General features: G+C 42.0%; 1 protein-coding gene, 1 long non-coding RNA gene and 1 other non-coding gene across 3 annotated transcripts; 2 read left to right on the forward strand and 1 right to left on the reverse strand.

The window, feature by feature from the left end:
• The first annotated feature begins 487 nt into the window (after nucleotides 1–487).
• On the forward strand, nucleotides 488–3,669 carry LOC147197857 (uncharacterized). Its single transcript, XM_086123201.1, has 2 exons — nucleotides 488–954; nucleotides 2,194–3,669. Exons 1-2 carry the CDS (start codon nucleotides 831–833, stop codon nucleotides 3,408–3,410), a joined length of 1,341 nt encoding a protein of 446 aa, XP_085979327.1. The 5' UTR covers nucleotides 488–830; the 3' UTR covers nucleotides 3,411–3,669.
• A 17-nt stretch (nucleotides 3,670–3,686) lies between these two features.
• Nucleotides 3,687–6,019, reverse strand: LOC147197858 (uncharacterized). The gene is made up of 3 exons (XR_015102193.1): nucleotides 5,786–6,019; nucleotides 4,827–5,029; nucleotides 3,687–4,435 (listed from the first exon to the last, which is right to left on the reverse strand). It is a non-coding gene; the product is annotated as an uncharacterized LOC147197858 (long non-coding RNA).
• On the forward strand, nucleotides 4,283–4,353 carry trnag-ccc (transfer RNA glycine (anticodon CCC)). The gene has a single exon. It is a non-coding gene; the product is annotated as a tRNA-Gly (tRNA).
• Nucleotides 6,020–14,616: the final 8,597 nt, after the last annotated feature.

The raw sequence follows: 14,616 nt of genomic DNA on the forward strand, positions 1-14,616 counted from the left end.
GACGTCCATTGTTTTTTGTTTTCATTAGAAAAACTAAAAATTTGAGGACAGTGGAGAGACTTAAAACAAAACAGCCGCTATTATATGTATTTGTATGCAAAATAACTATTTATTGTAATGATGAAATAAAGACCTTCGAAAAGGGATTTTATGATTGGACATTCACCAACATGTCGGTTGTTTGCTTGGTTTTGTGTTTTTCCTGCTTCACTTTTCTGAATTTCTGCTCCATATTCATCAATAATACTTTACAAATAATTAAAAGTGTGATCAGGTCATAGTTATTCGTCACTGTAATAAAAGTAACAAGTTTGCAACAAGGTTGTAAATACGGACGAATGTTCGCTTTTTCTCGGGCGTCGAAGCTTACTTCTTAGGCAGCTGTTACTGCTAACCAAGAAATAAAATGTATTTAGGTAAATACTGTAGTAAATAATTTATTTGACCTAGTGTGCTGCTGTCCATCGTCATCAAAGATGGCCGAAATTCCTGCGCATGCGCGACTCACATGGTGCAGGTCACGTATCATCAGTGACATTCCACAAACACCTTTTTGACGAAACTGTCAGATACGCTGGACGAAATATTTCTTTCGGAATTCATAGTACCGCAAGTATTTAAGTCTCGACGTGGTACGTCCATCGCAACTTCTCTGGAATTCAAACAGCATTCATCAAATCTTCAAGTCTGATTTTTAAGTCATCTCGGTGCACGTTAAAGCTTCTCGGCCTGACTGAGCTTTCTTTGTTATAGCTTGCTAGCTGCTAATAAAGAGGCGTTTGTGAGCCACAGGGGTGATCATAAAGTGATGTCATTGTTATCGTGTGAAAATGTGCGCAAGAAGGACAACAGAGTCTGAAGAGAAACTTTGTAAAGCAAAAGAGAACAAGTGGAAACGGCAACAACTGGACGCTATTTGCCAGAAGCAGCCTCGCAATGTGGTTCTCAGAGCAGGTTTGTTCACTATTAACACTCAGTTTTTTACCAACCACATTTTGGTGTGAACAATATTCCTGTGATGAACTTGTGATTGCCATAAAGGCCAATGCGGAAATTTATACAACTGATTTAAACGCGACACGTAGTTATAGTGCTGAATTGCATTTTCAGGGCAGCCAAATGACTGGATTAGTTTTGAACCAACATCCGAACTCAGGTGCGAACAGCCCAACAATTTGCATTTTTTATTTTCCATGACCAAGTGTCAGTCCAAGTGGTTTGACCATTTTTTTCACCATTCAGTCACCATTGTTCTTTAATATTGCTGATGTTTGAACACTGAGCCAGGGCTTTGTTTCTTGTTCAAATTCGATGTGGTATTCCAATGAAACCATGTTTCCCACATTCTCTGCATGTATCCTCTCTTACTGGAGATACTACCGTAGTAGCACTCCATCAGTTTCTTGTTTTAAGCCACCTGCTAAGATTTAGATATGCTGAGCTGTCCTTAGTAAAACCGCTCTGACTTTTTATTGTCTATAGCCGAAGTAACAATGTAAATTCCTCTATGACAGGCCTGGTGAAGTGGGATTCGCTGTTTGTTAACAATGACAAAAAAATCGAGGTGGAAAACTTGATAAGAATGACAAGTGTAAATCAGAGCTTTAATAGTGAAACAGCTATACAAGCAATAAAAATAATTTAATTTAATGACAAACCAAGATTTGCTTTTTTGGATTAAAATAGTTCTAATCTACACACTTCAATCCAAAATTAGATACCCAAACAAACCTCAATCCAATAAAAGTCCACATGAAAAGCATTACAATTTTTGATGTGTTAGATAAAAAGGGTGAAAATACCTTAAAAGCAAAATTGTCCTTTTTGCGTGGATATTCGTGTGACCAGTTCGCCTTTGTCCAACATGATATAATTTTACTTAGACAGTTTTGGACTAAGGAGGAATAAACTGCTGATTTGGGTCTCCAAACCCATTTTTACAATAACTTGAAAACTAGTTGAACAAAGGCATAAATTCCCACACAACTTAACTCCTCATATCATTGGGACACACAAACCCCTCCACCATGGTAAGGTGACGGCTCAGGGAGGGGCCTTCAGATTTAAAAGGTATAAAAGTCAAATGGCTGGACTGTAGAATTACTAGTGTTCAACAACAATACACAAGATCAAATTATTGAACATGATAATCGACTTTACCAAACCACGTGTTTGTCTTCTTGTGTCTTGTAGACATCAGGGAAGGCATTCATCCTGAGCAGCAGGAGCTAATGTCCTTTCACATTAAAGAGGAAGTGGAGAACAAACATTCCTCAGAGCTCCTTGACATTAAAGGGGAAGAGGAGCCAGAGCCCCTTCACATCAAAGAGAAAGCGTACGAGTCCCCACTTATTAAAGAAGAGAACGATTTCATGAAGTCACCCTTGACCGATGTATGTTTGAAGATTGACAATGACGGTCACAATGAGAATAGCAGAGGGGCGGACCCTCCAAGCAGCAGCAGCTCAAGTCGACACATGACAAAGAAAACTGATGAAGACCACCGTGAAGGATCACAAGCAAATGGCCTCTTAGCTCCAATATCAGATAGTGATGACACAATGTCACAATTTCCTGACACCGATGATGATGTTGAGTCTGAAGGAAGTATGACATGTTACGCTGACGAAAAATGCTGGAAATGTTCTCAGTGTGGGAAAACCTTTGCTTACAAGTGGGGTTTGAAACAACACTTTAGAATACACACTGGAGAAAAACCTTTTGCCTGCTCAGATTGTGGTAAAGGATTCACTCAGAAGGGATACTTGAAAGTACACAGAAGAACACACACTGGGGAGAAACCTTTTGTTTGCGCAGTTTGTGGTCAAAGATATTCTCAAAAAACCAATTTGACAACACATACGAGAACCCACACTGGAGAGAAACCTTTTGTCTGTCCGATTTGTGGTCAAAGATTCTCTGAGAACGGAAGCTTAAAAACCCACACAAGAATACATACTGGAGAGAAACCTTTTGCTTGCTCAGTTTGTAGTCAAAGGTTCTCTGATAAGGGAAACTTGACAACACACACAAGAACACACACTGGTGAGAGACCTTTTGCCTGTTCAGTTTGTAGTCAAACATTCTCCACTAAAATACAGTTAACAAATCACATGAGAACCCACACTGGAGAGAAACCCTTCGCCTGCTCAGCCTGTGGCCAAAGATTCTCACAGAAAGGAAATTTAAAAACACACATGAGAACGCACTCTGGTGAGAAACCTTTTGTCTGCTCAGTTTGTGGTCAAAGATTTTCTGAGAACGGAAGTTTAAGAAGACACTCAAGAATACACACCGGTGAGAAAACATTTTCTTGCTCAGTTTGTAGTCACAGATTCTTTGATCAGGGAAGCTTAAGAAAACACACAAGAACACATAATGGTGAGAAATCTTTTGCCTGCCCATCTTAACTTCTCTCACAACGACCACGTTAAGAGACACTGGTGAGAATAGCTCCTATGAGTTCCTATGAGTCTGATTTTCAACAAACTACCCTGCGTGTTATGTATCTTTTTAAAGGTCTCTTGTGGATCAATAGAAAATCAACAAATGGTAATATACTGAACACAGTGGAATTGGTTTGGCCGGTGTTTTTGTGTTTCCATACCATAGATTATAAGCGTATTATTGGTTGAAGTAGACTGTGAAGAAAATCTGACTCTCTCTGAAATAAAATACAACTCTTGAACCAGACAAATTGTGGCTCTGAATCTTCTATCAGTTTAATGAGTCTAGGCCTGATGACTTTGACAAACGTATTATGGTCGTAGTGGCCACGCCATCTACTGTCTGAAGGAAATATGTTTTACTCCGATGTTTTTTCTCCCAGCGGGTTGACGAGATTAACTTCATATTTGCTCAGAAAACCTAAAGTAAAAGCAAAGCTTTTTAGTTCACTCTACATTGTTACCCTGGCAACACATTGCTTGCTAAAATGTTTTTTTTTGTCAATTTTGATGGTCTTAACATTCGTGATGCCAGATGAAACTTGCCATACTCTTCATGCGTAGCTGCTCTGCTTATAATAAGATATTTTTATTACAATTACAGTACAATAGGGACCTCGCAGCAGTCGCTGCTTGGGCTCTAATAACGAGAACTACAACTGCAAGCAGCTATCGAGGGTCTTCACAGACCTGGCTACTAGCATGTTGGAGTACTGGCAAATTGGCGGTTCTTAAAAAAAGGAAGGAAAATACTGATCATGCATTCCTACCAACAATTTGGGTTTTGTTGTGAGAAAAATGTCACTTTACTGTTTCTTACACACATGGAAGACTAAGCACCGCTGGTGTAGTGGTATCATGCAAGATTCCCATTCTTGCGACCCGGGTTCGATTCCCGGGCGGTGTACTTACTTTTGATGAAGATCAGAGAGCACATACTTTCCCAGAGGTGATTGCAATGTGAGAACATTTGGGACAAATGGTCACATCTGTAAGTGGGATTCGATATTGGAATAAGTTGCCCATAAACATTAGAGAATGTGATACTGTTCCAAAAAATAAATACAATTTTAAAAAATAATATCAAGAACTTGAGGCAGGTGGGGGTGTGCGTGCAGGGGAGGAGCAGGTGAACACTTCTAATTGTGTGCATTGTGGCTTGTTATTGTTCAAAAACGCAGTAAATATAAATAATAATAATACATTTCATGTATAAGCGCCTTTCAAAACACTCAAGGACAGTCTACAACCAAAACAAGAACAATAAAACCACAGATGAAATTATAAATAATAAAAGGAGAGATGAATTTCAACTGAATATGCGATTTTAAATAGTTGACGCCGGCAACATCGCCGTCGCGAGGAGCATATAAAGGATACAACGTTGAAGATGTCTTTATACATATGGTGCAGGGTCGGCGGGACGATGGTCGACCAGTTAGCACGTCCGCCTCACTGTGCAGAAGTGCATGGTTCGATTCCAGCTCCGGCCTTCCTGTGTGGAGTTTGTATCTTCCAGTTCAGGTTGTCCCCCGCCTACTGCCCGAAGACAGCTGGGAAAGACTCCAGCATGTCCCGCAACCCTTGTGAGGAAAAGCGGATCAGAAAATGGATGGTGCAGGGTCATTAAATCATGATGATGATTGTTAACTGGTCTAGAAAAAAGTCTATCCGGAGTTGCCCAACCTTTTTTGACCGAAGATCGACTTTTCAAGCAACCGACCTCCTGCGATCGACCCGCTACCGTACATGCACGCATATAAACACGCATGCCATGAGCAACAGCCATAACGACTGAAGGGTGACTTCTGCTCATATTTAGCCTAGTGAAACCTCTGCCGTGGTCTTTTGTGATTCTTAACAATATTTGATTAAAATAATGCAATGATGTGTGTCTTCCGCCATATTTAGTCTAACATTCTTATGCCCGCAGTAAACCAGGCGCGTCCTTGGAGCCACCTGTTAGCTTTGATACACTGCTTACTGGAGACTTTGTGGAGACGGGTTGATACAAGCTAAGAATCAGTTTAGGAGACACTGAAGTCTCGAGGTCGCACGATAGTCTCGGTACCGCCCTTCTGATGAAATAAATATGTTGTGAATCCCTTCCTCCTGCGCACTCGTGATCGCAGCCATTGTCTGTAAACCATGGGTGCCCGGAATATTCTGCAAATAAAACCTTTGAAGGTACTGGATAACCAACATCCTCATCATCCGAAATCAACGAACATGCGGAGGAAAGAAGGCCACTTTCCTCCAACACGGCCCAGAACACGAACGAAAGAAAAAGAAACTACATACAAGAGCTTGTGAGTTTTTAAAAAGGAATCAGTGCCTACCTTAGTCGAGACCTGACGCGGCGGCATGGGACGCACTTTGGAGGCACCTTCAGTGCTCACGTATACCGTTTTAAAATGCGTCTCCCGGCGCTCGAAATTCCCATTCGTTGCCAGTGCCATCGGTGAATTGTACATGAAACAAACTTTGAATGAGAATAATTTAAAAAGTAATAATAATTGGCAACAGCTCTAATCGCAAGCTGACCGCTAACGACTTTCGATGATGCAGGTCACGCGCCAATGATGTGTCGGCCCGGAGCGAGACACATCACTACTCGGCTGACGCCCGGCCGCCTTTTCCCGGGCGTCAGCCGAGTAGTGATGTGTCGTTCGCGAACGAGCCGGCTCTTAGAGCCGGCTCTTTGAAGTGAACGATGGGAGCCGGCTCCTCATTGGGAGCCGGTTGAATAGGAGCCGACTTTTTTTTTCTCCGGTTTTTTTCCCCCCCTTCGATTAAAGCCGCACGTGATTGGTCAAGATCCGTGGTAGAAGAGGAAGGGGAGGGTTTTACACACACACACACACACGCACAGGCTGCAGTTTAGAGAAGGGGGAGGGGTTAGAGAAGAGACACAGCAGCACACTGAGCAGCACGCAAACAAGACAAACGAGGAGACGAGAGTTAGTTAGCGAAAAAACAACACGGTGGAAAGCGGAAAGGTGAGAAAATGGATAGGAAACGCAGTGAAATTTGGACTCATTTCAATTTAATTGATAGTTCAAATGCAGCGTGTAGACTGTGCAAGGTTAAAATATCCCATCGATCAGGCTCCACAAATAACCTGCACAGGCACATCAGAAAAGTCCACCCATCAGTACAATTTGAAGAGAAAAGACAAGCAAGGGAACCAGCTATTAATGAAGGTGCTAGTGTGTCTGCAACTGTTGCTGCTCCTGCAATGTCACAACTGCCTAGATGTACAACCCAGAGCTCTATGAGCCACTTTATGCAAAAAGCTACAAAACCAGCAAAACAGAACACAATTGACGAGGAACTGGGTATTATGATTGCAAGTGATTTTCAGCCATTTTGTGTTGGCTGTGTGTTGTCGCAACATCTGTCCCCTCAGAGAGAATCTTCTCCAAAACAGGGCAAATATTAACAGAGAGGAGAAACAGGATCAACCCCTCAAAGCTGAGGCACTTGGTTTTTCTTCATGCCAATCTTCGCGAAAGACAAGTTAAAACTTTTACCTGGGTGCTGCTTTCTTCTTTTTGTTTTACAAATTTTAACTTATAATTTGTTGTGTGGTATTCAAAGCTTACTTATGTTGTTTTACTGTAAATAGTTAAAAACTTATAAATATACACATTCAGAGATTGGAACTTTTTGTTGACCGTGTTTTGATAAATACTTTGTTTTTATTTTTGTAGCACTCCATGTTGTACTCCATGTTGAGTATGTTCAGAAGAATATACATAAAGCCATATAAATAATAAATATTTGATATACTGTCTATTTTTTGCATTAGTAATTCATTTTACGCATAATATTACGTTATTTTTGGTAGTAAATTAATTTAAGCAACAAAAAAACTGAGGAGCCATTGGGAGCCGAAAGAGCCGAGCCAAAAGAGCCGGCTCTCTAAAAGGAGCCGGAATTCCCATCACTACAGCCGAGGGATCCGGTGGGCCGACACAAAAAAGCGAAGAGACGTTCCTTAGTCGAGCCGCAGATCAGGGGACACACCAGAAGTTTCTAAGAGCTTGAAGCCGAGATCGTTCAAAGTCCAAATACAAACTAAGTCCAGAGGCCGAGGTGCAGACTGGTCACAAACGAGTTTATTCAATCAAAACCCGGAGAGGTACAGATGTAGATTGGTATCTACAATTACTTCACAACCTGGTTTATGGATTATAATGGTATCATAGTTGTTCTGTTATAAAAAATATAATAGGGGCCCCTACTGGGCCTTTGTGTGATTGCTTGTGGATTTAACCGTATCCATATGCTTGGCTACCTAACGATGATATTTGCCGAGCAGACAACGGACATTTTTGCTAATCTTAACAATGACCATTTCAGGGCAGCTAACCTGTTTTGCTATGACAACCACATTCCATTGCAGAACAGTTAACTTGTTTTGCTATGGCAACCATACTCATCTTCCGCTTGCTACGTTGGAATGTACTAAGTTTTGTATTCTTTACCTCAAACATACACCACTTAACATAAAACAGATACCACAATACACACGCCCTTCAGTACTCTCTTTGCTGCGCAGGTCAAGCCGTTGATGAAATGAAACAGAAAAACATTGAGTGTATCTGTCCGAATGAGACATAATAGAGGAGATTGAAGGTAGGTAGCTAACATGCTTCATCAATATACAATTAACTTCTTGGTTCCACATTTGTTTGACATATTCATTTCTCTGTTTGACAACCATATGCCCGTTTTCTCTATCTACTACGATTAGCTAACGTATTTTAACACAATGCTAATATAAAACAGACACTACACCGCCATAGGTTAAAGGTGACCCGCTGTTACAGAGTAGACAAACACAATGTTGTCATGTTTTAAAGTTTCATTTTGTTACATGCTTGATTGACCTCAAAACGCGTGTGTTCACACATCGTGCACACAATGGAGCACAGGGGCCATCCACGGGCGTGGTATGTAAATGAAGATGGGAGTGTTTTTTCTGATGTATTACTTGTAATTTGCATGCACAATCAATAAAAGGGCCGGCAGAGGCTGGAGAGGTCAGGTGTCAGTTGAGAAGGGCACACAGAGTAAAACTGCGCCTCCTGCCGGCAGTGAAAGTCGATCTGTTCCTGCGTTCGAGCCTTTGTTCAACTGTCCGAGCGAACATCTCTGACACCTGCTTTGTGATATCCATCCATCCATCCATTTTCCGAACCGCTTGATCCTCACTAGGGTCGCGGGGGGTGCTGGAGCCTATCCCAGCCGTCTCCGGGCAGTAGGCGGGGGACACCCTGAATCAGTTGCCAGCCAATCACAGGGCACACAGAGACGAACAACCATCCACGGCCACACTCACACCTAGGGACAATTTAGAGCGTCCAATCAGCCTGCCACGCATGTTTTTGGAATGTGGGAGGAAACCGGAGCACCCGGAGAAAACCCACGCAGAACATGCAAACTCCACACAGGGAGGCCGGAGCTGGAATCGAACCCGGGTTCTCCTCTGCACTGTGAAGCCGACGTGCTAACCACTGGACTACCGGGCCGCCCGCTTTGTGATATTATTTTAATTTTTAAATACCTTTTTAGTGAAAGTGAAACTGAGGGGATGCTTAGGGTGCAGTGTGCACTAACACAAAAATATAGAATATTAATAACAGGCTTTTTTTAAAAAAATCTATTTTCCCCAGGACCCCTTCAATCGACTTGGGATCAGTTCACAGGCTACCCGGTCGATCGCTAGAGTGTCTTTTAGAGCCACAGTTGCACTTCCTTAAATGTTCCTTCTTAATATGTATTCTTTGGACACTGGAGACAGGCGAGTATGAAATTCTACCTTCGTAGTGAGAAGTTGCAGGTTCACTTGATCCTGACTCCAGGTGGGAGCACTCACCTGCTCAGATATCCATTTGCATGGACCTGCTTGCACAATGAGAGGAGAGGAAGATAGGGAAAGAAAACACACGATGAGAGGAGCCAGCAGAAGGGGACACTTCATTTTGGATTTTGTCACTATGACGAAGCACTTTGCAGAAAACAGTAAGTTTGGACATTAGGGCCAACCCTAAGTGATTATATTTGTGTTTTCTTTTCTTCAGCATATCTCTTTGTTTCTTTTCTTCTGTAACATACATCTGAAGAGTTAGAACCATTAAAACCCATTCCTCCATACGTGATTTTTCTTTTTTACAGATCCCGCAAACAACACCACTGTGAATGAAACACCAACTCCCTCAACGGTAAGATTGTTGAATAGCTGTTATAAAAACAAGTGTTGTTATCATGCAGCAATGACTCAAGCATGTTTATTTTAATATTGCAACAAACTTTTGCTTAAAAGTGATTTGATGTAATCCATTTAAAGAGCTCTTGCAGGAACTTTTTTTGATTGTTGACCGATATTTCCTGGTTTGATCACCTGAAAGTTACTTTGCATTCCATTGCATTCATTATGATAATTTTGAAACAAAAATTACACAACTTGTAAATGATGTGCTACTCATCAGGTAGCACAGACCAATTTTCCATTACGAGAGCTGATGTACAAAGTCACTGTAATTCAGACACACATCTATATGTGAGTATGCATGTGTGTGTGTGTGTGTGTGCGTGTGTGTGTTGTGAAATAGTATTTGCCCCCTTTCTGATTTCTGGGTTCTTTCCATATTTATAAATAAAAAGGTTTCAGTTCATCCATCCATCCATTTTCCGATCTGCTTTATCCTCACAAGGGCCGCGAGCGGTGCTGGAGCCTATCCTAACCGTCTTTGGGCAGTAGGCAGGGGACACCCTGAACTGGTTGCCAACTAATCGCCGGGCACATCTAGACAAACAACTCATAAAGCTCACGGGTTAATTGTTTTGATTTCTCCATCGCTACTGGTTCGAATGCACTCTCGACTACCAACACAATACTCCACCCAATTCTACGTTGCTCCACAACTCTGCCTATGCATCCCTCCCCCTCTACTTGTTCTGCAGCATGATCCTGGCTGATCCCTTACACACTCTGCCACCAGATGGGCCAATTTTAAGTGATTTACAATGCAGACAGTGCCTTTGTCAGAGGCTGTGTCAAACCCTTCTCTACAATATAAGATAAGATAAGAAAACCTTTATTAGTCTCGCAATGGAGAAATTCCCAATTCACAGCGGCAAAGTTATGAAAGGAAGAAGTAGAACAACAAAATATAGGAGCTGCTGGAAAGGCAGCCACTCTCGCGGCGCCATTTTGAAGTCAAAATAACAAATATAACACAACACAACACATAGGGCAGAGACAGTCGTGCAATCTTCACCACTTTTCTGCATACACTTTGTTGTCTGAAGCAGTTCTAGATGAAAGAGGAGAGGATCAAAGTGTCCTTTCACCAGTGGATCAGAGACGTCATGCTGAAAATGTGCCCACGTCTGCTACAAGCTACGTTTTGAAAGCAAACAGGAAGCTGTAGCGCCCATAGACTGCTGGGACAGGCTCCAGCACGCCCCCTGACCCTTGTGAGAATAAGTGCATCAGAAAATGGATGGATGGATGATGATGATGAGGGAGAGGAGTTTCTGGAAGCAGCAGGACACTTTTGTCCATGCAAAAGTATGAAGCAGCTATCAAAAGTGGCTCCCCGTGCACGAACATCATCTGCCTCAACACCATACCGCAGTGAAAGTTCCTTCGCAAAAGCAAGTGAAATGAAAGCAGAATGTAGTGTAAGGCATGTTGACAGGTGAAGTTAAAGGAACGGCCTTGTCAGGATGGCGCATTTTTCACTCAAAAACTCTCATGGTTTTTTTTTTTTATTAGTAAAATTATGCTAGCTTGTATTTTCAATTTTATAAATGTGTTTTGGGGAAATCAGTAAATTACGAACTACTCCCAAAACGCCCATTTCTGCTCAGCAATATTGTTACGGCCAACATGCCACTTCCAGATGAATTTTCGTGGCTTTTGTTCGTAGTTTTGTTGCATTACACATAATTTTAACTGTCTGGCATTGTCGTCTTCCACATCAAGGTACTGGTAAATAAGCACTAGAAGGAGCCTCACCCTCACTAACTTGACGGAGTCCCCTGCAGTCACTTGTATTGAGGTCGAGACCCCTCTTCAAGCAGGGAAGGAGAAGGAAGCCGAAAAGAAGAAGCACGAATAAAACAAGCCTACATGTAGTTTAATTACTGTAAATGCAAGAGTATACAAATGAGCCTTACTCGAGATTTAAACATTGCTCCTGAGGTATTTTCGCGGGTAGGGCATTTCAGAGCACTTGGAGCCCGAATAGAGAATGCTTTAGAACCTGCCGACTACTTTTTGCCTCGTAAGTTACCACTAAGTCAGCAAGATAGGAAGCTGTCTATCTATGTAATAATTTATGAGAAAGTAACAAAACCTTGAAATCGCATCTCAAGTGGAGAGGGAGCCAATACAAGTTGTGCAGTATAATATTTCTTGTCCTCGTCAGGAGTCTTGCTGTAGCACTTTGAAGGTTTTTATTGTTAGACACGGGAAGGCCAGAAAGCAAAATGTTGCAAAGGTCAAGGCAACGCTAACGCGTTAATTATGATCTCTGCGTTGCTAGCAGATGGAACGCATCTTAGTGATATTCTGGAGATGAAAAAACACAGTTCTTGAACATGGGACATGGACAGAGGGGTTAAATGTGGTATTTGAAACAAGAGTCCTAGCTGAAGAAATATAATCAGTGAAAAACAGCAGAAATCTATTGCACATTTCAGGTTAGGAATCTGAGGAAATAGGCTAAGGGGGTTTAAGTACAGAATCAATAGTTTTAAAAAGTGCACATAGGTTGTGATGGTGAGCCTGAATTAGGTTTGATAAATGTTCACCTTTGTCATCTTTAACTGTGATCTGGTAGTTATGCCAGCAGTTTTTCCAGATTTGATAAAGACCTTCAGCTTGTTTTTTTTTCGCCTTATGTTCGGCTTTGCGGCACACCTGCTTAGCTGCACGAGTTCTGTCATTAAACCAAGGCTCAGGTCTAGCTTTTGACTTCACAGTTTTTAGTGGAGCCACCGAATCCGGTATAGCACGGCAGGATGAGTGGAACCAAGTGAGTTCAACAGTGTTTGAAGAGGGAACGCAAAGCTCATCAAAGGCATCCAGCAGTGAGAAGGTTAAAAATCTAGTGGCCGCACTCCGGAGTAGCAGATTTAACAGCAGCACAAGAAAAGACGACATATGGGATCGGTGATCACATGGTCCAAAGGGGTGTTCACACGGCAAGATTTGGTCCGGTGCTACACCGGGGCTGCCCCAGTAGAACGTTCACACGTGCAAATTAGCTCCGGCGTAGCCCCGGAAAACAGCTTACACCGGACCAAATTTGATCCACCTCAGGGAGGTGGTTTAAAAATTTGCTCCGGACCAAATGCTCGTTTGCGAAGCAGCACCGATGTAAATTTGCACGTGTGAACGCAACTGGGTTAAATTTGCTCCAGAGCAAATGCTTGTGAAGAGTTTACGTACGGCGAGAATGCGTTGCTTTCGTGCTCTGTCGGACTTCCGTCATGTGTTTGTTTAATAACGACACAAGACTTGGCTGCTAACATCTTTCCTTTTGTAGGAGACTGGACTGTCTCGGAGTTGTTTGTGTAGTTTCTTCCTTTGTTGTGTGTTCACATGCCCCCCCCCCCCGCCCCCCATATAATTTATTTTGTGATCTCCTCTCTTGATTTTCTGTTTGGCGCATTACGTGTTTGCTTTTCTGAGTGTCATTGAAGTCATCGTTGATTTACGTTTTCGGGGGCGGTCACTCTCAAGCAGAAGGCACGGAGACCGAGAAGGAGAAGGACGTGCCTGTCCAGTAGTCGCTTGAGTTGTGTATACGTTTTAAAAAGAACCAACACGACAGCTCATTTGTTTTCTGTCGTTTTGCTCCGCTGCAGAAACTGCCGTGTGATCGCAAGTGGGGCTGCACCGACGCTGTGCCGGTGCAGACACGCTCAGCGGCTTTGTACGTGTGAACGCTCCACACAATTTGCTGCGGTGCAAAATATATCGCAACAAAATACATCGGTGCAGCGCCGGAGCAAATGTGTGCCGTGTGAACACCCCTCAAGACTTTCAAGTTTGACATCGGTGGACCATAAGCAAAAACTAGATCTAAAGTATGTCTTTGTTCATGCATCGGGTTAGTGACATATTGCGCAAAATTAATCAAGGCTTAAAAAGTCCTTTGCCAGTGTTTTTTTTCAGAACATCAAACTGAATATTTAAATCCCCCATAAGGAGGATATGATCATACTTGAGACAGATTTTGGTAAGAAGATTTTAAAAGTAATTCAAACGGTCCTTATTGCATTGAGGAGGACGGTAAATGACAGCATAGAGCACAGGGAGTGCATGACCTACTTCAAAAAAAGTTGCTTCAAAGCTTGGTCATATATGCGGTGAATGTACACCGTTTACATTTAAAATTGTTTTTAAAAATACTTTTTTGTGTGTTTCAGCTCATTTGGTATTGATACAACTAATGTTGCAAAAAAAAGTCTACGGGGTGTATAATAGACAACCACCACAAATATAGTTTTTCTTCAAGTGATAAATCTGTGATCTTTTGACACCTTGAACAAGCAACCTGACATTCGCGTTCCCTTCTGACCTCCAGCTGGATATCATAAAGCCATAAATCGTGGACACACACACACCTCTTCCCACCCATCAATCACATTTTGACAGCTATTGTTCTCTATCTGTATTAGCACATTTTAAGTCAGAATACTGTATTGTAAAAAGCCCTTCATGTCAATATTATTTCTTATTAAAAATAGTAACCAGAAACCCACTAGATATCAGTTTGCGTGTGTGCGTGTGTGTGTGTGTGTGTGTGTAACCACAATATTGCAGATAAAGACAAACCAAGGGATCTGCATGCCAGTGAGCACACAGCACATCAAATACAGTATTACACGTTGTCTTTCGCATGATAAATGTTTTGTTGTTACGTCATATACGGTGTTTAAAAAAAAATGGTTTTGTCCCATATTTATTTCTACCATTATTTTAACAATTCCTTTTAGGAATTTAAAGCTGAAGCAGGTGAACAACAAACTGCCTCCAAGATCGAAGTGGTTTCAGTGACAGAGGAAGACCTCCCCACTGTTGAGACCCCAAACACACTAAATGTCAGCTTAAACATAAATTCGCATTCTGACAACTTCAGAAATC

The sequence above is a fragment of the Hippocampus guttulatus genome, chromosome 11 (genome assembly GCF_054856545.1).
Source record: "Hippocampus guttulatus isolate MCC_2025c chromosome 11, RoL_Hgut_1.0, whole genome shotgun sequence".
Classification (NCBI taxonomy): domain Eukaryota; kingdom Metazoa; phylum Chordata; class Actinopteri; order Syngnathiformes; family Syngnathidae; genus Hippocampus; species Hippocampus guttulatus.